Source organism: Antechinus flavipes, chromosome 4 (genome assembly GCF_016432865.1).
Source record: "Antechinus flavipes isolate AdamAnt ecotype Samford, QLD, Australia chromosome 4, AdamAnt_v2, whole genome shotgun sequence".
NCBI lineage: Eukaryota > Metazoa > Chordata > Mammalia > Dasyuromorphia > Dasyuridae > Antechinus > Antechinus flavipes.
In genome coordinates this window covers 479,962,653-479,986,972 of record NC_067401.1, presented here as the reverse complement: position 1 = coordinate 479,986,972, position 24,320 = coordinate 479,962,653, and the positions used below count along the sequence as shown (strand labels likewise).

General features: G+C 54.6%; 1 protein-coding gene, 1 long non-coding RNA gene and 3 other non-coding genes across 8 annotated transcripts; 2 read left to right on the top strand and 3 right to left on the bottom strand.

Annotated features, from left to right (window-relative positions):
- Positions 1-1,366: 1,366 nt before the first annotated feature.
- BTBD19 (BTB domain containing 19) lies at positions 1,367-14,718 on the top strand. Of its 3 annotated transcripts, none has more exons than XR_007953959.1 (9): positions 1,367-2,023; positions 9,185-9,404; positions 9,512-9,565; positions 10,989-11,048; positions 12,570-12,638; positions 12,729-12,860; positions 13,064-13,189; positions 13,470-13,808; positions 14,149-14,718. XR_007953959.1 is itself a non-coding variant. In XM_051999886.1 (8 exons), the coding sequence occupies exons 1-8, from the start codon at positions 1,632-1,634 to the stop codon at positions 13,602-13,604; spliced, it is 1,188 nt and encodes a 395-aa protein (XP_051855846.1). In that variant the 5' UTR covers positions 1,367-1,631; the 3' UTR covers positions 13,605-14,718. The 3 variants fall into 3 exon arrangements, 1 of the variants encoding a protein (XP_051855846.1); XR_007953958.1 differs by having other exon boundaries at positions 13,470-13,886; XM_051999886.1 differs by having other exon boundaries at positions 13,470-14,718.
- A 1,259-nt stretch (positions 14,719-15,977) lies between these two features.
- LOC127563722 (U5 spliceosomal RNA) lies at positions 15,978-16,093 on the bottom strand. The gene has a single exon (XR_007954146.1). It is a non-coding gene; the product is annotated as a U5 spliceosomal RNA (small nuclear RNA).
- A 6,287-nt stretch (positions 16,094-22,380) lies between these two features.
- Positions 22,381-22,496, bottom strand: LOC127563723 (U5 spliceosomal RNA). The gene has a single exon (XR_007954147.1). It is a non-coding gene; the product is annotated as a U5 spliceosomal RNA (small nuclear RNA).
- A 77-nt stretch (positions 22,497-22,573) lies between these two features.
- Positions 22,574-24,320, top strand: LOC127563431 (uncharacterized). 2 transcript variants are annotated; one of them, XR_007953961.1, is made up of 2 exons: positions 22,574-23,282; positions 23,966-24,320. It is a non-coding gene; the product is annotated as an uncharacterized LOC127563431 (long non-coding RNA). The 2 variants fall into 2 exon arrangements; XR_007953962.1 differs by lacking the exon at positions 22,574-23,282 and adding an exon at positions 23,291-23,525.
- LOC127563535 (U5 spliceosomal RNA) lies at positions 22,941-23,056 on the bottom strand. The gene has a single exon (XR_007953992.1). It is a non-coding gene; the product is annotated as a U5 spliceosomal RNA (small nuclear RNA).

The window sequence follows — 24,320 nt, the reverse complement described above, 5'->3', positions numbered from 1 at the left end:
ATTCTTGGATAAAGTGCTCAAATGTCCCTGGGATCCCTTCCTTCTGGGGGTCCTGGACCTCTCTGATCCTTTGGTAGCAAATTAGACACCGATATTGGAGACAGACCCTACTAGGCTCTTACCTAATGCTTGCTCTGCCATTAACTGGTGGGGTGACCCTGGCAAACCTATAATTCAGGCAGTGTCACCTCACACCCTACTGAAAGCAAAAGGAGTTGTGGGAAAGAGAGTTGAATTTGTTTTGGCCAGGGAAAACCCCCTAGCAAGAGGGGGACTTCTGGCAGCCCAAGCTCCCTCTCATCACATCCTGGGGAGAGTCTGGAGGATAAGGAGGGCTGCTGAGTGACTCCCTCAGGTCAGAGGTCAGGGCCAGGGATCTAACAGTGATCTTGGGGCACCACTAGTCTCTCCCCTGTCTGGGAATGGGCTAAGATAAGGCTGAGAGAGTGGTGGAGTAAGGCTGGGGCAGGTTGTCCTAAGTCCCCATTAGGGTTTTCCCCACCAGACATACAGGGGTTTCCCTGACAGACTTGGGAAACAGAAGTGGAACTAGGAACAGAGAGGTATGGGGTGGGTGTAGACTGCACAGCACTGACTACATGGATGACTTTGGTGAAACTCATGCCCTCCTTTCTGGGCTTCCTCAGTTGTCCCATCTGTAAAATAGAAAAATTTGCTACAGAAATGGGAGGGAGGGGGAAGAGTGATGCAGGTCTCAGGACTGGACTTTTCTCAGAAGCATTGAGAGAAGTTAAGTCCTTTTCAATGGTGTCCAATTCTAAGGGATCCCATTTGGAGTGTTCTTTGCAATGATACTAGAGGGGTAAAGACAAGATGTGAACCCAAGTCCTGAGGTTCCCAGTGTCCCATTACTGTGCCCCTTGGGATTATGGAGGGCTATGTGCCCTCCCCTCCCTCCATGTCTCCCTCTCTCCCTCCTTCCATGTCTCCCTCTCTCCCTCCTTCCATGTCTCCCTCTCTCCCTCCTTCCATGTCTCCCTCTCTCCCTCCTTCCATGTCTCCCTCTCTCCCTCCCCCCATGTCTCCCTCTCTCCCTCCCCCCATGTCTCCCTCTCTCCCTCCCTCCATGTCTCCCTCTCCCTCCCTCCCTCCCTCCCTCCCTTCCTCATTTCAGGAGAGCTAAGCTTTGTGTCAGGGATGACTCGGGAAGCAGAGAGGGGCTGCCACCTGAGCCCAGCCCCAAGGGTCACCCATTGATTGGATTGAGTCAATCCTGGGCTGGGGGCCAGAGACAGCAGGAAAAGAGATGCTAAGCCCTCCCCCCACTGTGACCTCAGGGCTTCTGCCCCGGGCCCAGCCCGGGGTAAGGGGAGCTCCGGGGGCGCAGGGGCCTGGGCTGCTGCCCCTGCCTGGCCAGGCCAGGGTCCCGGGGGACCTGTCCGAGGCTGCTGAGCCCGGCCCGCCTGGGGTCCTGGGCGGCGGCGCCGGGCCGGGCTGCACATGGGTCAGGCGGCCCCATCCGGGCCCGAGAAGCTCAGCCATACGGAGGTTGCGGCGCTGCCCAGGGGAGGAGGACGCCTGGAGGGAGGCTCCCGGAACGCTGGGCGCAGTGCCCAGGAGGGGCTGACCCGGACCTTAGTGACCGGAAGTGACGCCAACCGGGGGATTCCATGCTTAGGGGCTGGGAGCTTGGGGGGGCCCGGCCGGGGCTGTCTGGGGCCGGGACCCCCCGCGGTGGCGGCGGCGGCGGCGGCGGCGGCGGCGGCGGCAGCAGCGTTTGCCTGGACCCGGCCCGCGTCCGCAACCGTTCACGCCCGGAAGGCTTCAGGTCTCGGGCCCGCGGCAGGCTGCGAACTTCTTGTTCGGGCTCGGCCTCCGGCTCGGCCGCCGGCCCCTCGAGCCCGCTCCCCACAGCCTCGTCCTGGACCATGGGACCCCCGGGGGGGTCTCCGGGAGGGCCGTCAGGAGGAACTCCGGCCCAGATCCCGTCCCACTCGATGCAAGGAGACCCAGCCACCTTCAGGGCCGCCCTGCGGGGGCTGCTCAACTGTGGGCGCTTCAGGTGAGCCCCGGGGTGGGGGCGGGGCGGCCAGGTGAAAGGCGGAGGGAGCGTGGGCTCGGGTTGAACGTGCCCCCGGGCGCGCCGGCGGGAGCGCGGGCCAGCAAAGCAGATAGCGAGGGGCTCCGGTGTGCCCGGGGCGAGTGGTCGGTGAGGCACGCGTGTGTCACGCCGTGTGAGCCAGTGCTCGCGTGACCGGCTGTGTGAGCGCAGGTGTGCGCCGCCCCTCCGCCCGCCAGCGCTAGTCCCCTGCTGGGCCAGGGGAACGCCCTCTCAGCCCTGCCGGGATTTCCCCGAGTCTCCATCCTGCCCTTGACTAGCCCCGACCCCCAAACCCTCCCGACTAGAGGCCGGACTGCCTGTACTTGAGAGACACTTAAACGGGGAGCTCACTACTTTTTGTGGTCCCCACTTCCTCTTCTGGACAGCTCCGTCTCAGCATTTCCCAGCCTCCTCCCTTCTCCCTCCCTCTCCCCTCTCATAACTCCTGGCTCTGCCCTCGGAGGCCTTACCCTAAATGGCCCATTTTTCTAACCCTGGACAGTCCCGGGATTAAGTTCTCCACCCCACCTCACCCCAACGTGGCCAGCTCCTTCCCCCAGCCCTCCAGGCCTGCTCATCTAAGTCCTTAAGGAGGCCCTTTCTGGCTTATCAGTGCCTTAAGACACTTTCCCGCTTATCAGTTCCCTTAAAAAAGGGAATCACCCAGAGCCAATTCAAGTCTCCTGGGAGTGGTTGGCCCTGGGCCCAGATAAGGATTCTCTTCACTTTACTCCTGGAAACTTCCCCTCTCAAGGCAATCCAAGCTCCAACTCCTGGCATCTTAATTTGAATCTGGAAGGCTCCTTAGAAGTCAGCAAGTCCAATCTCCCCATTTTGCAGAGCAAGAAACTGAGGCCAGAACAAGGAAGGGACTTGCTTGAAGTAATGCAGGTGGGATGAGATGAGGGAAGGGAACTCACTGCAAATGGGTCCCCTGAGTTCCATCACTCTTCACCCTAAAGGGTAGCTCTGCACTCTGAACATGCCCTCTTCCCTTCAGGCAACCCCACTGGCCTTCTCAGACTCTCGGACCACTGGTCAGGGGCAGCAGTGCCATGTCTAGGGCTTCCATGGATGGCATAAGGGAAAGGGCCTAAGTTTCAGAGGTAGAGAGCTGGGTTCAGATCCCATCTCTGAGCTGCGCAGGGCTCTTGTATCGATCCCAGCTTCTTTAAGTTCTCCAGGGCAGCCAGAGGGGCGGGCACACAGGGCATGGAACACAGTGAGGCTGGTGGACAGCAGTCAGCCCACCAGAGCCAAGAGGCCGGCAGGGAAGGCAGAGGGCTAGGGAAGAGCCCAGAGCCGAGTGGAGGGGAGCTGTCCAGCTCTCAGGGTGTGCCCGAGGCCCAAAGTGAAGCTAAGGCCTTCCATGATGGCAGGGTGTGGTCTGGCCTCTCATTCTCCCTGGCATTTCTGCCCTGGCAGTGCCCAGGAGTCTCCTCAGCTCTGCTTCCTAGAGAAGCGAGGCTTGCCAAAGCACTTGATCCCAGCACTGCTAGGGAAAGCCTTACACTTCCCATTGTACAGGCTCAGAAAAAAGTCCCATAGGAAGTAGCAGACATGAGTCCTGCTCGGGTCTTCAGACTCCAGTTAGCAAGAAGGCTCCTTGGCTATCTCCCCAAATGGGTACTTCACATAAAGATAGGAAAACTGAGGCCCATAGATGGCATGGATGGCCATGGTGTCACAAACAGTTAAGCAGCAGAGCTGGGCAGCAGAGCCCAGGCCTCTCTCCAGTCTTCTAGCGAACTTTTTTTTTTTTGGAGACTATATTGTGTGCTGACGGAAGAAGTAGTGAGCTCCCTTACTGGAGGATCCCGTTCAGCCATAGCTTGGTCTAAATCGCCTCTAAGGTCTTCTCTAGCTCTCTGGTTCCACCATTTTGATTCTGCAGGACTCGGGGCAGTCGTCAGGGTCAGGAGCAATGGGAATCTCTCCACCTTTGACAGAGGCACCTGCCTATGAGTCCAGGCAGTGCTGAGTGACAAGTAATTGGGACGGTCTTTGGGAGGGAGGAGGGGAAGAGGAAGAGCTCTCAAGAGCTGGGGAGGAAGGGCATCGAAAGCTTCTCTGTGGGTGGGGGCCTAGGGAAGGAGAGGCAGATCCAGGCTAGGGGGAGAGGGCCTCGGACATGCTTGGGCCAAGGGGATCTGAGTGGAGAGCTAAGGCAGTTGGAGAGGAAGATGTGACGTCATGGCGGCAGATAAGGAAGGATCGGATTCCGGACTGGAGATTGGAGGCAAGTGACTCAGATTTCAGTCTCGGTGACTCAGAGGATGGAGGAGGTTTGTGGGAGGAAGAGAATGAGCTCGGGGCTGGATGGAGAGGAGGGCGCCCTGCTGAAGGAGGGACCACTGCTGAGTGGTGAGACCGCGCAGGAGCCAGGAGCAGGAGCTCACTGCCTTTCCCTGGCCTAGCTCCGGACTGGCCAGCCACTGGGCAGAAGGCAAAGATTTGGGGGGCGGAGCCAGCCACCCCAACCCCTGGTCATTTCAGCTGTCTGAAAGGGGGAGCGTGCCCCCCTCTGCTGTCTCTGCGGGATGGAGGGTGCTCCTGGGTATTATCAGAAGGCCCCTCTTGACCCTTGTCCTTGAGTCTGGCCCGCAGAAGCTTAGCTTTTCCTCCTCCAACCAGCTCAGCAACCTAACCAGGGCACCCGACGGCACACCCATTTTTGAGGCAGGCCGATCCCTCCCCCGGTGTGTGGCTGTCCAGCGGGAGTTTGGGATGGAAGGGGATCTTGCCTGCTTCGGCCAACGGGGATCCCGCCCACACTTCTCTCAGAAGTGGCACAGCACAGGGGATGTCTAGGGGCGCCCTGCGCCCAGAAAGCTTCCTGATCAGCTAATGGGGATTGGAGGATTGAGCTATCGACCGAAGTGGGAGCCTGGGAAAAGGCAGCCCGGTGATGTAGCCGAGGAACAGGAGGGAGTGAGAGGACAAGGCTGGCTGACTTCTGGGTCCTTCCACCTGTGCTGGGAGGAGACATGAGAGGAGGAGCGCCATGGCCTGCTCTCAAGGAGCACAGACTCTAACTGGGCTTCATGGCCAATAGAATGGTGCAGCGTGGAGGAGGGAAGCCTCCGCCGTACCTCTGGTTCCTTGCTCGTACCATGAGGGGCTCCAGCTATGGACACCCTCTCCCAGCTCTGACATTCTGGACTCATTGTCCTTCTCTGCATTTCTCCCATGTGCCCAGCGCTGCTCCCGGCACAACGGGCTCATTCTTAATCTGAGAAATAATCATAAACACAGGGTTGGGGAGGCCAAGGATCTGGAGATTTTGGGGGACCCAGGCTCTGGCCCGGCAGGTGAGCAGGCTAATGAAGCCGGGCAGCCGTGGTCCCCCCGAGCTCTGCCTGGGTCAGATGCTCTCTGCAGTGCCGTGGTCAGTCCTGGGCATCCCCGGAAGGATGCTGACGAGGGGCAGTTTGTCCAGGGTCTCGTTAGGAGAATCCGTTGGAGGAACGATGTTTTTAGGCTGGAGAAGAGAGTCGAGGGAAAGATGTGGAGAAGTAGAAGGGCCAGACCTGTTCTGTTTGGGTCCCTAAGATCAGAATCGAGAGCAGCACGGCAGGGAGGGGAACATTAAGCCCATTTCTAGGAGAACCTCCTCCCATGAGAGCTGTCCCAGACTAGAAGGGCTGCTGGGAGAGGAGGGGAATTCCCCAGCACTGGAGATCCGCGAGCAGAGATGGGAGGCCGCAGATACAGGGACTGTTGGTCAGCTAAGGATTGGATCACGTGGCCTCTGAGCCTTCCTCTGTGGGCTGGGACCCCATGGGTGCCTCAGACGCTGAAGGCAGATGTCTCCAGGGAGGGTGGTAATCAGTGTGGGCAGGACTGTGAAGGGACCAGCATCAGGAGGAGGGCAGGGCAGGACAGGACCAGCAGGTTGCTTCCCTCACTTTCCCCCTGGTGCTTGTCTCCAGCTGCCTCCCAGGTCTTGGTTGGTTTTCCTGGCTGGGGCCCAACTGGGTAGTCCCCTGAGCAAAGTTACTGGCCCAGTGTCCTTGCCCTGCACAGCCCAGACAAGTGCCAGGATGGGGAGGGGGGGTGTCAGCTTGCCTCTGACTGCCACAAAAGAGGCTGGAGGAGTTCCCAGCATCCTTGCCGAGGGGGAAGGCTCCACAGGGCCAGGCAGCCTCTGGTCTATCTGGGGCAGTCTGGGCCTTTCCTCTCCCCCCAGGGGTAGCAAGAATGGCACAGGACTGGGGATCAAGGGCCTTGGGTGCCCCTTAGCTGCGCCGCTCATTAAGAACCTGTGTGATTTCTGGCCTTTCCTGAGATCCGGCTTCTCCTTAGCATGTCTGCCTCCATTCTAGTCCCCCCTGCCCATCTCTGCCTATGGTCCAGATGAGCTGCCTGAGTGTGTGTGTGGGTGGGAGGGGGGTTCAGAGACCCTGCTGACCTTGTGGGGAATAAGGTCAGATTTAGTGACCTTCCCCTTTTCTCCTGCCCCACACAGATGGGGCCTTCAATGCCTTCCCCTCCTTTGGAGAGTTGATAACTGGGCTCCTTATGGGTCTCCTGCCACCCTCACTAGCTGAGCTCCCAGCCCGGGAGACCTGTGGGATGGGGGAGCTGGGGAGCCACCTCTCAAAGGCTGCTTTGTCCTGGGAGTCACCGGGCTCATCAGTTCCTAGTCAGGGAGATGTCTGGGAAAAGCAGCGAAGGGTCAGCCGCCTCCCTCGCAGAGGGCATTGATTGGGCCGGCCAGCAGCCCTGCTGCCCTTCTCCTTGGACCCTGAGCTGGGCCCCAAAACCTCGGCCCGGGGAATGACAGACAAGTCTTTCCTTTCTTGATTTGTGGATAATTTGCTGAGGGGGGTGCAGGGTCAGAAGGTGAGAAGAGGGAGTTTCTCATGTACCCCAAGGAGGTGGGCCAGCCATTAATGAGCTTAGCAGCTGGTCTCTAGTGGAGGGCCCCGGGGGCCTGTGCTGAGCCCTGAACTTTTTTAACATGTTTTTTTGGTAACCGGAATTAAATGATTTTCCCCGGTCTAATAAGTGTCTGAGGTGAGATCTGAATTCAGTCCTCCCGATTCCAGGGCTGGCTGCCCCTAGCTGTCCCTGGTTAACATTTCTTTCCTTTTTTTAATTGTAATTTTGTTTTTAATATACTTTGCTTTATGAATCATATTGGGAGGGGGGAAAAGTCAGAGCAAAAGGGAAAAACCATGGGAGAGGAAAAAAAAAACAGAAAAAGGAAGTGAACGTAGCGTGTATTGATTTACATTCAGTCTTCTCAGTTCTTTCTCTGGCTGCAGATGGCATTTTCTGTCCAAAGTCTGTTGCTTTTGCCTTGGATCACTGAGCCGCTGAGAAGCAAGTCTCTCATAGCTGATCATCGCACACTCTTGCTCTTATTGTGCACAGTTATTGTGTACAGTCACGTACAAACAGAACATCCTGCTTCTGCTTGTTTCCCTCAGTATCAGTTCATTTAAATGTTTCCAGGCCTTTCTATAACCAGTTTATTCATCATTTTTATAGAACAATAATATTCCATTACCTTCTTGTACCACAAGATTGTTCCACCATTCCCCAATTGATGGCCATCCCCTCATTTTCCAATTCTTTGCTAGCACAAAAAGGGCCACAAACATTTTTGCACATGGGGGTCCTTTTCCCTGCCTTACAGTTTCCTTGGGATACAGAGTAAGTAATGACACTGCTGGGTCAAAGGGTACGCACAGTTTTATAGATTTTTGAGCTTCCAAATTGCTCTCCAGAATGGCTAGATCAGTTCACAACTCCAACAAGGCATCAGTGTCCCAGTTTTCCCACACCCCCTTCAGCATTCATCATTATCTTTCCCTGTCACTCTAGCCAGTCTGAGAGGAGTGTAGTGGTAGCTCAGAGTTGGCTTAATTTGCATTTCTCTGATCAATAGTGATTTTTGGAGCATGTTTTCATATACTAGAAATGGCTTTAACTTCGTCATCTGAAAATTGTTCTGTTTAACGTTTTAATCAGTGGCTCAGATCCCGGGACATCATTTATCACATCTTTAGATCCCACACAGAGTTGAGCTCTGGGTTCTTGGAGGCGGGTTGGGGCACAGAGCACCAGCCACATGGGAGGAGCGGCCCACTGAGGCAGCTGAGGCCTAAAGGAGCCGCCTCCAGCCCTCCGGGCCTCCCAGAGGGAACTCCCTGCCTGGTAGGGGGTGGGGGACGGAGGGGGATGGAGGGGGCCCTCGCCCCCAGGAGGGACAGCTCCGTCAGCACCCCGCTTCCAGATGACTCTGCCTGGAACCCTTTGTACTAGAAATTCTCCCCATCTTGCAGAGTAGGTTAGGAAAGTGGGCGTAGCCCAGCCAGGTCTCTGGTGGAAACCTGTGGCTGGCAAACTTTTCCCCAGCTCGTCAGCACTTCCTTCCCACCTCCGTCCCAGGCCCCTGGCCCCGGCAGCAGCGACCTGTGAAAGGGGCAGCCGTCCCAATGGGGCCCCGGCAGCCAAGGACGCTGTCCTGGGCCGCAAGTCCCAGCTAGTCCCTCCTTCCCAGCCGCCCGAGAGAGCGAGGGGTTTGCCCAAAGTCACTCAGCGTGGATCCCCAAGATCTGGGTTCCAGCCCTAGTGCCGAGGGCCGGGCCCTGTCTGGGGGAGGGCCTGGCAGATGCCTGGAGGGCCTTGTGCCTAATCCCCCCCCCCTTCTCCACCTAAACAGAGCCCCAGCCAAGCTTCATCGCTGGCCAAGAGGGGGTGGAAGGGCCTCCCTGAGGCAGAGGAAGCAGCTAGGAAACGCTGAGTTAGCAGCCCAGGGAAGCCGTGGGCTGCTCTCTCCTTCACCGTTCCAGGATGCCCGCCCCCACGGGCACCTCCCTCCATCCTGCCTTGCAAAGGTGCCTGGGGATGGGCCTGAGTCACCGCCAGGGAGGCCTCGCTCCAGGAGGCAGCTCCAGGCCGGGGGAGGCTGGCCTCTACCCCCTACAGGCCCCGGGCACTTCTGCCCATGCTGCCCAGCACTCCTGAGCCTCCAAGAACTCCTGGTTGAAGCAGGCTTGGCTGCCCAGGGCTGCTCGGCCCAGCCTGGGGGGCTGAGCCCTGGATGACGGGGATGGGGGGTCCCCCACACCTCCAATCTGACTCCCTCCCATTTCTCCCTGCCCCCGCCAGTGATGTTAGGTTCTTGGTGGGCCAAGACCGGAGGGAAGTGCTCGCCCACCGCTGCCTCCTGACCTCCCGTTGCGACTACTTCCGCCAGCTCCTGAATGGCGAGGGCCCCGGAGGGGGCGCCCCGCAGGAGCCCGTGGTCCTGGCTGACGTACCCCCCGAGGCCTTCTTGACGGTGCTGGAATTCCTCTACACCAACAGCATCACCCTGGACAGGCGCACAGTAGGTGGAGAGGAACAGCAGGCGTGGGAGGAGACCCGGGCCCTCCCTGAGCCGTCCCTTCTGGCTCCTGCCTCCTCTGACCTCAGTCCCCCTCACCTCCCTGACAGGTCCTGGAAGTGCTGATTTCATCTCTGGAATATGGGCTGTCCGAGCTTCGGGAGGTAGGGGGGGATGGGGAGGAAGGGCCCCCGGGGCAACTTCCAGCCCTGGCCAGGCTGGAGAGGGGAGAGGGGAGAGGGAGGGGCCTGGTGGGGGAGGCCTGCAGGTAGACCTTTGGAGGACCCTGGGTGGGTTATCACTCCTTCTGGCCATGTGGGGAAGCCCACATGCCTTAGTTGTGCCTCTGCCCCACTGAAAAAACCCCCAGACCCGGGGTCACGCCTCAGGGAGAGGCGAAGTGGGCTGGGGCCCGTCCTCCTGACTGCCCCTGATTTAGGGTGGACATGGAGCAAGCCCTTCCCTCTGAGCCTTTGTCCGTCATTGCACCGATGGTCTCTGAAGTCCTGTCTGACCCCTCGCATCTGGAATTGACCCAGAACTCCTCTCTCTGCCACTTTCCCTGGGCCCAGACCCTCCTTCATCCCCCCTGCCAACATTACTGCTCTCCCCATCCTTTTCCAGTCCATTCTCTACACAGTCACTCAAGTGATCTCCATCCTGGGCTGGCCTGGGTAACTCCCCTTCTTAATAAATGCCAGTGGCTCCTTACTGCCCTCAGGCTGGCAGCCCCAGCCCTTAGAACCGAGGACACCCCCCACAGTCTGAGGCCGGATGGCTGGCACTGATGGGCGCCATACCCAATGATCAGAGATTGCCATGAGGTCAGGAAACCTACTAAATGCAGCAGCCACAGCTTAACCCGCTGGGAAGCCTCGAGGAGCCTCTGACATTGGTCCTCTCAGGCCCCCAGATCCAGCAGCCCTGGTCAGTTTACTGTCTCTGAATAAATGCCACCCCCATGTCTTTGCCCAGGCCATCCTTTTCCCTAAAAGGCCAAGCCACCCAAATGATTTTCCTTCAGTCTGAACGTGAGTTTGTGAAAGCCTCGGCCCCCAAGAGCCTCAGTTTTCAGGAACCTTTCCTGTGGCAGTCCCACTGCATCCTCCCGGCCCATTCGGGTCCTAGATCCGAATCTAGCAGAAACTAACAGTCTTCTACTGACTCAGGGAGAGCTGACCGCATCAGGCATGACCAGTCCCCAGCTCCTCAGCCTCTGCCCTGGAGCCCCACTCACCCCACAGAGGGGCTTTTAGGGACCCCAGGATGGGCAGAGAATGTCCCCTCTACAGCTGGGCCCAACTAACATGGTCTGGAAAAGTGGGGCACAGGACTCGGGTGGGAAAGAACCCTCAGACAGGGCAGGGATTGACCAGGGTCACCTAAGAACCAGAATTTGGACCCAAGTGGTAGTACCTTCAGGTCCTTTTTTGGGGGCCAGCGGGGGCTGCGAGAGATCTGCGGTCATCCTCCCCCCCAGAGCTCACCAACACCCAGCCCCCTTTCCTGGGACTTACCATGTTGAGGGGGGGTAAAGGGTTTGTCTTTCTTCCCCTCTTTCCAAACCCCTGCCTGTCTCTTCCCCAGCTGTGTGTGGAATTTGTGGTGCATAACCTGGACGTGGAGCTTGTCTGTGAGGCCCTACAGGTGAGTCTGGATCCTCCGATCCACCCCCAACCCGTCCTCACCCAGCCCCAGCCACATGGGGAGCAGCAAAATGAATGTGATCGCAGGGAGTGGTCTGAAGTGTGGGCACAGCCGCAGCAGGGAGTGGGAGGGCCCCCAGTGGCTGCTTGGGGCTGAGTTGCCAGTGTCAGAATGGTGGGTTTCTGGGAGCTCATTTGAGTGCCCTTAGCTTTTTGGACCTGCAGCAATTTCCCATCCTTCAAAGCCCGGTTCCAGAGCTTTGATCCTCCTTGACCACAGTGCATATAGTGTTTTTTCCTCTGTCTCTCAGACTGGGAGCCCCCTGAGAAAAGAGCCTGAAGTTACTCTTGTTCCCCCTTTTCTGGGATCCCTCATGGGGGGGCTCCCTTTCCCTTTTGTGAATTCTGCTAGGAACTTTGTGGAAGGTCTCTGGCACAGGCAAGTCTTTGCTCAGTAAAAAACTGAACGGCCCCTCAGGGGGTGCAGTTGTGTGACACAGTGTGTGTGTGTGTACACATGGTAGTGAATCAAGGTGCCTATGGGGCTGGTCCTGTCCACCTGGCTGTTGGGAGGATGGGCATTTCCTGTGAGGGTCCTAGGGCCTGGCCCTTGCCACGTTTACCCAGGCTGGCAGCCCCAGGCAGGGAACCCCAGAAGCCCCAGACAAGGGTGGGCCACTCAGGCTCCAGGGCTAAGAATAGCTGTAACCTTCCTGGCCACTTCTCCCAGTTTCCTGTTGTGATAAACAAGTGGTTGTGGGCTGTGGCTGAAGCCTGCTGCCCTCTCCCCCATTTTCTCTCTTTGTAAAATGTATCAAACACAGGCCTTGCCTCTCCATCCCTCCCCCAGTTTGGAGTGGGGCCTCAGTTTGTCCTTGATCCATCTGTGTCATGGGCAGGATCTAGATAAGGATCGTTCCCCTTTCCCCTCTCCCCCTTTGAAAGAAAACACTTTGTAAACCAGAAAGCCACAGAGCCACAGCCACAGCCCAGGAGATTGTGAATAAATCCGGCCTCCCTGCTGCTTTGATGCTCCTCCCCTCTGGGTCCCCACCCCTGACTGGGCCAGGCCTGGTTCTCAGCTCTCCCCAAAGCCTTTAGAATGGCTTTGAAATGCAAGCATCGATGGATAGACCCTAGTTTCCTTCTCTGGAGGACTAGGGACTTGGATCTGCTGGCTCCTAGAAGGCCTCTCTTGCTCTAAATCTTTTTCCCCTGATTCATCCTGCTGGGACAGACTTCCATTCTCTCCCATTTCACAAGAGGGAAACAAGCATTTCTTGAGCACACCAGGACCCTTTCATACAGGTTTCATTTGAAAGGACAAGGGGGTGCTACGGGGAGCCTCATTTTAAAGGGGGAGAGGAGGGAGAAGTGAAGTGACTTGCCCAGGATTCGAGAGCAAATCTGAACTCGGGCCTTCCAGAGAGTCCTAGGGGAGGCTCCTCTGGCCATCTGGGCTCCCGGGGTCCAGGCAGGCCTGGCCTGAACCCCCTCCCTCCCCGGTGTGTGCCCTGGACAGGTGGCGGTGACCTTTGGCTTGCGGCTGTTGCGGGAGAGGTGCCTTCATTTCATCGACGGCCATGCCCAGGTACTGCCCGGGCTGCCCACCCCTGGGGGAGGGGGGAGCGCGGGGAAGGCCCCGCGGCAGCTCCGGCCTGACCCTGGGCTGCCTCGCCAGGACGTCCTGAGGACCCCGGCCTTCCACGAGCTTTCCTCGGCCGCCCTGATCCCCGTGCTCCGCAGTGACCGCCTGGCAGTGGACGAAGTCGAGCTCATTGCCGCCACCCGCCACTGGGCGCGGGTCAGCTCGGTGAGCCCCGGGCCTGGGCCGCCTGCCCCGGCTGCCTTAGGTTCCCCGAGGGGAGTGAACGGGCTGATCCCGGAGAAGCCCCGGCCCGGCCTCGGGGGAGGAAGGGGGGCTCCGGGCCGAACCTCGGGGCGGAAGAGCCGGGGAGGGCCGGGCTGGGGTTAGTGGAGGTGCGAGGCCTGGGCGGGGGCGGGGCTCTGTTTCAGGCGGTGCTGGAGCAGCCGATGGAGCAGGTGGCCCAGGCCGTGGTGCGGGAGCTGCGGCTGCCTCTGCTGTCCCCCTCGGAGCTGAGCTCACTGGAAGAGCAAAACCGGGTCGAGCCTTTTATCCCGGTAGGGGAGCCACCCGCAGGCTGCCAGACCCCGCCTCTCCACCCCGACAAACCCAACCACGCGCCCCCGCCCTCGTCCTTACGGTGCATCTCCCACGCATGCCCTAGTGCGCCCCCACACGGAATCTCCGTTTTTCATAGGGAGCCCCGAGCATGCGGCGTCCCCCCCATAGTGCTTAGTGTGCTGTCCCCAAGGAGCCCCGCCCCCAACCTCCTGGCGCCCCCGAAGTCCCTTCCCTCTAGAGCGTTTTTACGCTGACAAGTCTGCGCCCCTCCCCCAGGTAGAGCAAATTGCCGAGGCCTGGAAGTGCCACGCCCTGCGCCGGGGAGAAGGGACGCGGAGCATCCAGGGGCGCCGCCGAAAGGGGACCACGCCCCGCGAGCACCACCGCTACCTGGAACTGCAGTCCAAGTGACCGAGTTAGACCGGGTGGGCCCCCCCAGGCCTCTAGAGACTCCCCCCGCCTTGCTCTGAACTACACCGCCGGTATCCTCCGCGCCAGCGGGCGTTACAGTAGCCCCAGCATCCTCCGCGCTGTGTCTCACGTACAGCTTTTGAACACTTCGACCGGGACTCTATCTTCCAGCACCTTCTGCGGACTCTCTGACCTGGAGTGGAGGTGGGCGGGATTAAAGACCTCAGCCTGCGGCTACCGCCACTGTTGGAGCGGAACCCTCTCCCCATCTCTAAGCGCCAGGTCCTTTATTCACTGCCTGCTTCCTTTCTGATTCTGATCCCTACTCCCACCTGCCCCCGCCGTGGCCCCCCAGATGCAGATGAGTTGTCCAAAGTCACACAGCTAGCGGGTGGCAAAGGCAGGATTCGGAACCCTGGCGTTCAGTCCCCTAGCCCCGAGCTCTAGATATATTCTAACTCCGTTTATTTCTACGCGGATGACTCCCACATCTAGAAGCGCAGCGCTTGCCTCTCCTGAATTCGGGTCCTGAATTATCTTGTAGACACATCTCCATCTGGATTTCCCGTAGACATCTCAAGTTCAACACGGCCCAAGCTGAACTCGTTCATCCTTCCCCAACCGCTCCCTCTTACTTTGCAGGACACCATCTTCCCAGTCACCACCCTCGACTCCTCTCTCCCTTACTCACCCTCTACCCAGCAAGTGTTGCAGTGCCTATATCTGTAACATTTCCGGAACGTGCCCTCTCTTTCAAAGCAAATTTTATTATCATGTCAGTGGCCGTCTAAGAAACCAAAAACAAATTAAGGCACCAAATCATCGCCCAAACCATAAAATCCAGTTTACGTGTCACCGAGGACATTCTGAGGAGAACAGGCCTCTTCCTCAGTTCCCTCCTGTCTGTGTTGTCAAGATCCGGCTATTTTTCGGCTACCGGGTTTTCAGCTTTACCTAATTCACGAGTCTTTCCCCGTGACCTCTGTATCGGTCTTCCGTGTCTGGCACAACAATGTTCTCTGACGCTCACAGCCCTCTCGATTCAGACATTCCTCAGTCGGGCACGTGGGTGGTTTCCGTTTTTTCATTATTACGAATAAAGCTGCTAGGAATACTTGTGTGTACAGTGAGGTCAGTGGGTTCGCCGGGATCGGAGGAGCGGACGAGGTCAGCAGAAGGTTCTTCCGTGAGCTGGCGCTAGTTTCGGCTTTACCAACAAAATTGGAGCAAAGCCATCGGACACGTCCCGATCAGCGCCTCCCCCTTATCCGAGGGAAGCTACAAATGAACGTCTAGAGCACACACTGACAGCTAGAGGGCCAGGCCGGTAGTCCGAAGGTTTGCGCCCGAGTCAAATCTGGCTTCTGACACCTAATGCCCGTTTTGGAGCCTAGGCGAGACACGTAACTCCAGTGTGCCTCAGCTAGGGGAGGGAGGGGAGAGACGGGGACGGTCACAGCAAGCGAAAACAGATCACACAAAACGTATCGCTATAAAAAGATTGAACAAGTCGGTAACTACAAAAATAGTACACTACAGAGTATTACTGCAAAGAGATTACACAACACGGTAACTCTACAGAAAGATTACAATGTAGAGTATCACTACAAAGAGATGACGGTATCGCTACAAGACTACACTAGAGTATCACTGCAAAGAGATTTACACAAGACTAACACTACAAAAAGGTTACAATGTAGAGTATCACTACAGATTACACAAGAAAGTAACTACAAAACGATGACAGTATCACTATAAGTATAGAGCATCACTAGAAAGAAATTACACAATCACTGCAGAGATTACACAAGACAATAACACTACAGAAAGATTTGAGTATCACTGCAGAGATTACACAAGAAAGTAACTACAAAAAGATGATAGTATCACTACAAGGAGACTAGAGTATCACTGCAGAGATTACACAAGAAAGTAACTACAAAAAGATGATATTTTCACTACAAGGAGACTAGAGTATCACTGCAGAGGTTACACAAGAAAGTAACTACAAAAAGATGATAGTATCACTACAAGGAGACTACAGTATCACTGCAGAGGTTACACAACACTACAGGAAGATAATGCAAAAACACAGACCAAAACTGCCAAGAAATTACACAAAAAAAGGCTCGCTACGGAAAAACGATCTCGATGTAATAGGGGGGCCTCCGTAGACGTCCCCATCCATGCGACAGAAGATTAAGCACACGCCACGGTTTCAGAAGCAATAGTCGGTGCTCTGAGAACCGTGGGAGGCTTCAATGGTTTTGGTGCGATTAAATCATAACACTACCTTCCACGCCACCTAATGGCGAAGCGGGAAGTGCTAAGAAAAGCTCGCAGCGCCAGCTACTGTTTTAACTTTGAAATGGGAGCCTCGCAAAAACGAGGCCTCAAAAAATTAGTTAAAAACTCTTAACTGTTCCTCTCCACGGAAATCTTTAGTAAAAGGCGAAAGATTTATACGATCTGAAGAGAAACCAGAGTATGCCCGCTCCTTGCGTCCCTGCCCGGCCCTGGAACCGTCACCTCGGGTACACTCACGGCGACCATTTCCTCCCACGGAGAGAAGGGCCCCTTCATTCTGCCTCGGGACCTCGCACGCGACAGTCCAGCCCAGGACGAACCCTGGCCCTTGGACTCCAGGAGAAGTCACTTGCGGGCGGGCGGCTGAGAAGAGCCTGGACGCACTGCATTGTGGGTATGCAGATGAGCTCGGTCGCTGCTTCAGTTGCCCTCACTGTCGGTCTTCCTCCCCGGGGCCCTGGGCCTCCCTGACGTTCTCCGCACCCTCGCCCTGGTCTCTGGTTTGGGAATCCCAGCTCAGGACGCGCAGCGTGTCTCCTCCCAGACGGACGCTCGGGCCCCGGCCCCGGGCTGCCCCCGCTCCCGTCCGTTCCCCCAGACCTGCCCTCTCCCTTTACCCTCCCTCCCCACCTCTTGCTCCGACTTCGGCCGCTTCGGTTCCGGTCCCCCAGGCTCGAGACCAAACGCATCCAGTCCGAGCCTCCTCCATTTGCGCCTTCTCCGAGCATCCCCCGGGCACAGTCCGCAAGAAGCTGGGGGCCCACGGGGTAATTAGGAAGATCTGGGTTCGAATTCGCCTCAGACACCGACGAGTTCTGGGTCACGAGGTGAGGTTGGCAGAGGAAGCCGGAAGTACTGATGAGATCACTCCCTGAGGCAAGGAGCTGATGGGGATCGGCTCAGCCCCTCAGTCTCCCACCCTCAGTCTCCTCCTAGGGAGGTCTGGGGTCGCCCCGCTCTGCGTTCCCGATCCGAAAGTCAGGCGAGGTTAAGTGTCCCCTAGAAATCTGCCCGTGGCCCAGGCCGTGTTTGCCGAATCCCTTTTGGGTCCGTCCGCCGGGCGTGCTGCCTCCCCCGCTCCCCCAGGCCTCCTGGGGTCTACTTCATACTGACCACTCCTAGTGTCCGTTGTAACCTCATTTTGTCTGTAAACAAATAAATAAACCTACCTTTTGCCAGAGAATGGCCAGTCCTCACGTGACCGAACCCAACCTCATCATTTGGTCCCTCCAAGCTTTATTTATTTATTTCTGACTAGGAGAGAGAGTCCATTCTTTCCCTTGATTGCTACCAAGTGTGGCCAAGGGCTCCCACTGCATCCGGGGGCATCTGCAGCCCACCGGGTCTCTACCTGGCCACCAAGCCCAGATGGCTCCGGAGGAGAAAGTGAGGCAGGTGACCGCAATGAATAAATGTTGATCATTGCCTTCCCTGCCTTTGCCTCCAGGCTTGTCTGGTTCACTCAGTAATGCTCATTGAGGGGTGGGAGTGAGGGAGAGTGGGGAGGGGGCCTGCTAGCAAACCTCCATGGAGTGGGAGAACTCGAGGGACAGCAAGGAAGCCAGTTAAGCCAGACAAAAGTGAAAAATAACGCTCAGGGGTCAAAGCCAGAAGCCTCTGTTTAATCCTAGAAACCAGGAGTCAAGGGCAGCTTCTTGAGTGGAGAATATGGTCAGAGCAGCATTTTAGGAGAAAGATGCTTTGGCAGCTGTGTGGATAAGGGAGGGAGAGGAAGGACACATTGTAGACTTTGAATAAAATGGGGGGGGTGTTCTTTTTTTGCCTTAAAGCTGGAAGGGACCACGGATGCCTTCTGCCCAGCTGTCCTCCTGCTACATCTGGTGTGATGAAATAGCTCCTTATCAAGGCTGACCCCTTTGCCTTGTGATCCTGGTCCTTCCTTTCTCCCCTTGCACAGTTTCCTCTCTCATCCCCACTCTCGATTCCTTTCTTTCTTTTTTTCCTATTTATTTTAAACACACATTGCTTTATGAATCATGTTGGGAGAGAAAAATCAGAACAAAAGTTCTGGAAAAACCACAGGAAAGTGTGACCTCCTACCTCTCCAAGGCTACTGATGGCCAGGACCATACATACCCATCTTCCTCATAGATGTGGAGACAAGACCAATGTTAGGGGGCCCAACAGCCTTTCTTTATTGGTAATCCCAGCAGGGTCAGCGGTGTATGTCTCTGCGCCTCCCTCTCTGCCTCCCTGCCTCCCTCTCTCTGCCTCCCTGCCTCCCTGCCTCCCTCTCTGCCTCCCTCTGCCTCCCTCCTTCAGGGAAGCTGGCCATTTACATTCACTCTCCTCTGGGATCACCCCGTGCCCAGCCCCCTCAGCACTGCGTGGGTGGATCCGCAGAAGGGAGACACCTGGAGTTAGTGCTGAGTCCCAAGAAGAGATGTAGCAAGAGGACACGCCCCTCGCCATCCCAAGAAACTTTAACACCTGTAAGACACAAGCTGCTGCCTCAGAGGCCGAGCCCCCCTCTACCTCCTGGACCCGCCCCACCAGCTGACATGGCGTACATGGCAATTCTTAGAAGGAAAGTCGCTCCCAGGAGAGAGAAAAAAAAAAAAAAAACAGAAAAAAGAAGCGAACACAGCACAAATTGATTTACATTCATTCTCCTCAGTTCTTTCTCTGGCCGCAGATGGTGTTTTCTATCCAAAGTCTATTGGGATTGCTTTGAATCACAGAACCTCTGAGAAGAACGGAGCCTTTCAGAGTTGATTATTGCACACTTGCTGTTATTTTGCACAGTGTATTCCTGGTTCTGCTTGCTTCCCTCAGCATCAGTTCATGTAAATCCTTCCAGGCTTTCCTATAATCAGCTTGTTCATCATTTTTTAATAGTACAATAATATTCCATTATCTTCATATGCCAACTCTCACTTATTTTCAATCTCTCCTTCTCTTCTGACACCTTCCCTCCTGCCCCACAAACATGTCCATGTTTCTTTCATCCTGAAAAAAACCTGAAAAAACCCACAACAACCTGACCTTGATTTTCTCATCCCTGCTAATTATTGTACTAGTGATGAGGTTGAGGTCTGGCAACAAATGTGGAGTTTTATACCAAGTGATGGGTTCGGTCATGTGATGAATTCACAAGGGCTTTCTCTTTGCCAGGAGGTCCCTTTATTTATGAGACGAGGTTACAGTCAAAAAGGAGATAAATTAGACACAGAGTGGGTTTTAACCATTAACAAGGGGAAAGTCAAGTTCCCCGGTGAAATTCCCAGGGAATACTCCATAAGGTGGGAGAATGCCATTAACTGGTGAGCTAAAAACACAAAGGAGTGTAGCACCCTAAAAGAGTTAGCCATAGCTATATGAAGTGTGGGGGGAGGGAGAAAGACATCAGAGGCAGAACACTGAGGCTGGCCTAAGGCCAACAGGGATTCAGTTAAGATAGCATAGGCCATGGGCAGATTTATAGGGGAAATTTGACCTCAGGGATCATCATCATTTGGCTTTTTGATTGGATACAGTAAGGTGGGATTACCCAAGACCCCCACAGGAGTAGGACTGGAAGGCTGAGCTGATCCCCAACAGTACCTTTCCCTGCTTGCCTCAGGGAGTGCTGATTTTACCAGTACTTCAGACTTTCTCTGCCAACCCCACTAATCACCCCGAATGGAGGTCCAGGTCTCTTCTGCCCTTTGTAGTTGATCTCCTTGAAAAGGCATCCATAAATATTATTGTTCTGTAAGAAATGACCAGCAGGATGAATACAGAGAGGACTGGCGAGACTTACATGAACTGATGCTGAGTGAAATGAGCAGAACCAGGAGATCATTATATACCTCAAAAACGATACTGTTTGAGGATGTATTCTGATGGAAGTGGATCTCTTTGATAAAGAGAGCCTTAATTGATCAAAGATGGACAGAAGCAGCTACACCCAGAGAAAGAACACTGGAAATGAATATAAACTGCTTGCATTTATGTTTTTCCTCCCGGGTTATTTCTACCTTCTGAATTCAGTTCTCCCTGTGCAACAAGAAAACTGTTCGGTTCTGCACACATATATTGTATCTAGGATATACTGCAACCCATTCAACATGTAAAGGACTCTTGCCATCTGGGGGAAGGGGTGGAGGGAGGGAGGGGAAAAATCGGAACAGAAGTGAATGCAAGGGATAATGCTGTAAAAAATTACCCTGGCATGTGTTCTATCAATTAAAAATTATTATTATTAATAATAATAATAATAAATCTGTGATTCTTTATAAAAAAAGTGAATGTTGAAAACTATCTATGCGGTATTTTGAAAATAAAAAGCTTTATAAAAATAAAATTAAATAAAATTTCCAACTCCAAAAAAAAAAAAAAAGAAAAGGCATCCATAAGGGGTAGCTCTTCCTTGCTCCTCTCCCCTTACAGTCCCACCCCTGACCTGATCATCTGAGTGAAGCCGATCTCTCCAGTGGTACCAATGACATGTATCTTTTCTCTATCCTCATTCTCTCTGATTTTTCTGCCGCCTCTGACATGTTGGTCCCTCTCTCCTCCGTGACATTCTCTTCTCTCCAGGTTTTCAGAACACTCTTCCTCTCTTTCCTTGCTCTCCCTCTATGTCTCCAACCTCTCTTTTTCTGTCTCCTGGATTTTCCTTTAGATCCTCTAACCATTTCCCTCAGACTTCTATTCTGGGGCCTTTTCTTTTTCCTCCGTAATATTTCATGTGGTGCTCTCACATGGATTTACTTAAATTCAAATCTACCTTTCCTTGCCCCAGTCTCTCCAATCACTCCCAATCTCCAACTGCCTTTCAGTCATTCCAAAATGGATGTCTAGTAGACATCTTAAACTCAGTATGCTCGGAACTGAACTCATTCTTTCCCCCTGACCCATGCTTTTCCCCCTCCCTTGTGGTGATAGAGGGCAGCGCCCCTTCTCCATCCCTCAGGCCTACAACCTAGGAGTCATCCTGGCCTCCTCGCTCGCCCATTCCCCATGTCCAAGCTGCTACCAAGGCCTGTAGACTTCACCTTTGCAGCATCTCTCAAATATGCCTCCTTCTTGCCACTAACACGGGCACCCTCCAGTGCAAGCCTTCATCACCCCAGGCTTGGATTTTTATAATAGCCTGGGAGGCGGGGAGTCTGCCCAGCTCTCTCCCCATGGTCTCTCACCACTCCAATCCAGCTTCCATTCAGTCATAAAGTAGTTTCCCCCAAATCCCCAGTTTTAATCATGTCATTACCCTTCAATAAATTCCAGTGGCTGCCTGTTGCCTTCAAGAGCAAATACAGAATGTCCTGTCACCCAAAGCCATTCACAACCTGGTGCCCTCCTCCCTTTCTTGCGTGTTACTCCCCACATGTACCTTACTGACACAGGCCTCCTGGCTTTTTCTGGAACAAGACCCTCCCATCTCTCTGATCTGGACATTTTCTCATGTTTGGAAAGCTCTCCCTCCTCTGATCTGACTTCCTTTAAGTGCCAAATAAAAGCCCATCTTCTAGTCTTTCCTAAACCCTTTTAATTCTCTCTCCTCCCCCCCCCCTTATTGTCTATTTATCCTGTATATCGTTTTGTCTCGTATATATTTGTTTATTGTCTCCTCTATTTCAGTATAACCTCCCTGAGGATAGAGACTATCTTTTGCCTCTTTTTGGATCTCTAATGTTCAGCACATTTGGCACGTAGTGAGCCTTTAATAAATGTTTATTGATTATTGAGTTTAAATCCAGCCTCAGATCGGCGTCATTATTAATAAGTTTTAGGACAGTGGACAAGTCACTTGATCTCAGTCTACTTCAGTTTCCCCATCTATAAAGCTGAGACAATAACAGCATCTATTATTATAGATTGCTTCTACAGCTTCGAGGTTTGTCTTTGAGTATCGAATGAGATAATAATTGTAAAGTGTTTAGCCCAGCACCTGTTGCGTAGTAAGTTAGCCATTATTGTTGTTAGTATTATTATTATTGAGGCGTTCTAATAACATTAGTTACTGTATGGCATTTTAAGGCTCGATAAGAACTAAATATAGTCCGGCATTTGATCTTCCTTGTGAAGGTCAATAGCAGGGGTAGCACCATTTTATACATGAAGAAACAGGCTGAGTTTACCTAAGTGACTAGTCAAGAGTCACACACAGTCGCTAAGCCAGAATGAGTCGGAATTGAAATTCAGATCCTGCTGAATTATGAACCCTGATCTCTAATCACCTGACCTCCTTTTAGAGAATATTAAATGGAGGCCCATGGAGACCGTGACTGTGGGGGGTTGAGAGAGATTACCGCTGTAGACAGAATTTGGGATTAAGGAGTTATCGACTAAGCGGTTTGGCCTCCACGAACTCGCCCGCGATCCCGTTGAAATGCAGTAGAAGGAAGAAGCCCTGCGATTTTGGAAAGATCCTTCCAACACTTCAAGGTGCTAAAAACGTGAACTAAAGAAAAATAGCAAATACCACTAAGTAGTTAAGGTCTGCTTTTAAAACACAAAATATAGCCTTGTAGAAACAAGGCCTCGAAAAATTAGGTAGAAACTCTTGGTTGTTCCTCTCCACGGAAATCTTTAGTAAAAGGCGAAAGATTTATTCGATCTGAAGAGAAACCAGAGTATGCTGTCGGATCCTCGCCGTCTCCGACCCAGTAGCACTCACTCCGGGTAAGCTCACGGCGACTTCTCGGTGGCTGGTGCGACTCTTGCGGTATGGACTGCAGAAAAACTGCGAGCAACGCCTTCTACAGGGGGGACTGGATGCTCATTGGCTGTGCAACTGAGGGAAAAGCTACTCAGTGGTTACGCAACTAAGGGAACAGATACTCATTGGTTGTGCAACTGAGAAAACTCTCTAGCCAAACACCGGGAACTTTCTCTTTGGGAAAAACGCAGAGAATACTGGGTAAATCAACATGTAAATTAACCTTGGGCATTTGAAAGGTTGGAATGGGAGTTCAAAGCTGGTTGGGAAACCGCGCAGAAAGCTTTTTGAGAAAGAATCACCCCGCAACTCGCGCAAAATGTCTTTACCATAAGTTTTCTGTTTTTTTAACAGCAAAAGACAGCCTTGCCGGAGCAAGACCTCAAAAAATTGGTTCCAAACTCATAACTGTTCCTCTCCACGGAAATCTTTAGTAAAAGGCGAAAGATTTATGCGATCTGAAGAGAAACCAGAGTATGCAAACGGGCCTTAGCCTCTCCTCCCAGAGGAGTCCCGGACCCGGGTACAGTCAGGGCGGTCCCCGCCCCGCCGGCCCCGCCGACCCCACCAGCCGCCTACATCCGAAGAGATACAGTTCGTGCTCTGAGCTCAGGTGTGCCGCAGGAGCCCCGGAAAATACTCTGGAGGACCGAGCTCAGCGAGCCCGATAGAAAGCGCTGGCTCTCCTTAGCAAGGCATCATGGGTATGCAAATGAGGCACCGCGGTCCCGCCCCGCGGAGGCCAAGAGCAGGTGTCTCTCCGGAGCTGGCGACTGAGACTGAGTGCGCATGCCTCAGGAGCCGGCGGGCGCCGGTCGCTGGTTCCTTCTCGGATCTTGTTAGAAGTCAAGCCGTGGGTGCAAAGGAGGAATAGATTGGGGGGGAGGGGGTGTCTGCGAGAACTGAAGGGTGCAGGCTCCGGAACAGACGGAAGGAGGGGGTCCAGTGTAAATGCGGAGGTTCCGGGATCCAGGGAGAAGATGGAGGGGCTGGGGCCTAGTTGGGATGGGGGTGTCCAATGGAGGGAGAGGGGAGCTGAGGACAGGGCCCGGTGTGAGCGAGGGGTCCCCTGTAGATGGGGGTGTTCGGTGTAGACCGGAATAGGCGGAGGGGGAGGGGCCGATGTAGATGAAGGGCTCCGAGACGGATGGGAGGGACAGGTCCTGAGGAGATGAGGCCGTCCGGGGAGAGGTGGGGGAGGGGGGAGCCAGACTAGATGGGAAGCCCGGGACAGGCGAAGGGGGGGAGGGGCTGGGGTCGAAATCAGCTTTCGGAGTAGTTGGGACAGCCTGGCCCTGGATTCTCCTACACTGATTTTCCTGGGCCCTTGTTGCCACTCCTCCTCCCACCCCCGAATCCCCCCCCACTCCCCTTCTTTTGCTTCTAGGCTATCCGCAGCACCTTTCCAAGTTACAAGAAGTCCACGCCTCTGACCATTTCAAAAAAGAAAAGAAAAATATAAATGCCCGCCGTGGCGGGCACGTGGGCCTTCAGTTGGAATGATGCTTCATCCTGGTGAGGGGCCCTTTTCTACTCCCACCTCACTCCCAGGGTGCGGAGGTGTGCGCAATGAGGCGGCACCAGGGGTGTGCAGGAGCCCATTGTTAAATGTTCAGTGTGATCGTTTACACCTGGGAAATCCCCAAATGCTGCCAATCGGGACTTTTGTCAGTAGTCCAGACTAAAAGGAAGTGATGGAGAAATGTTTAATGCAGATTAAATTTTAAAAAATTTTTTTTTAA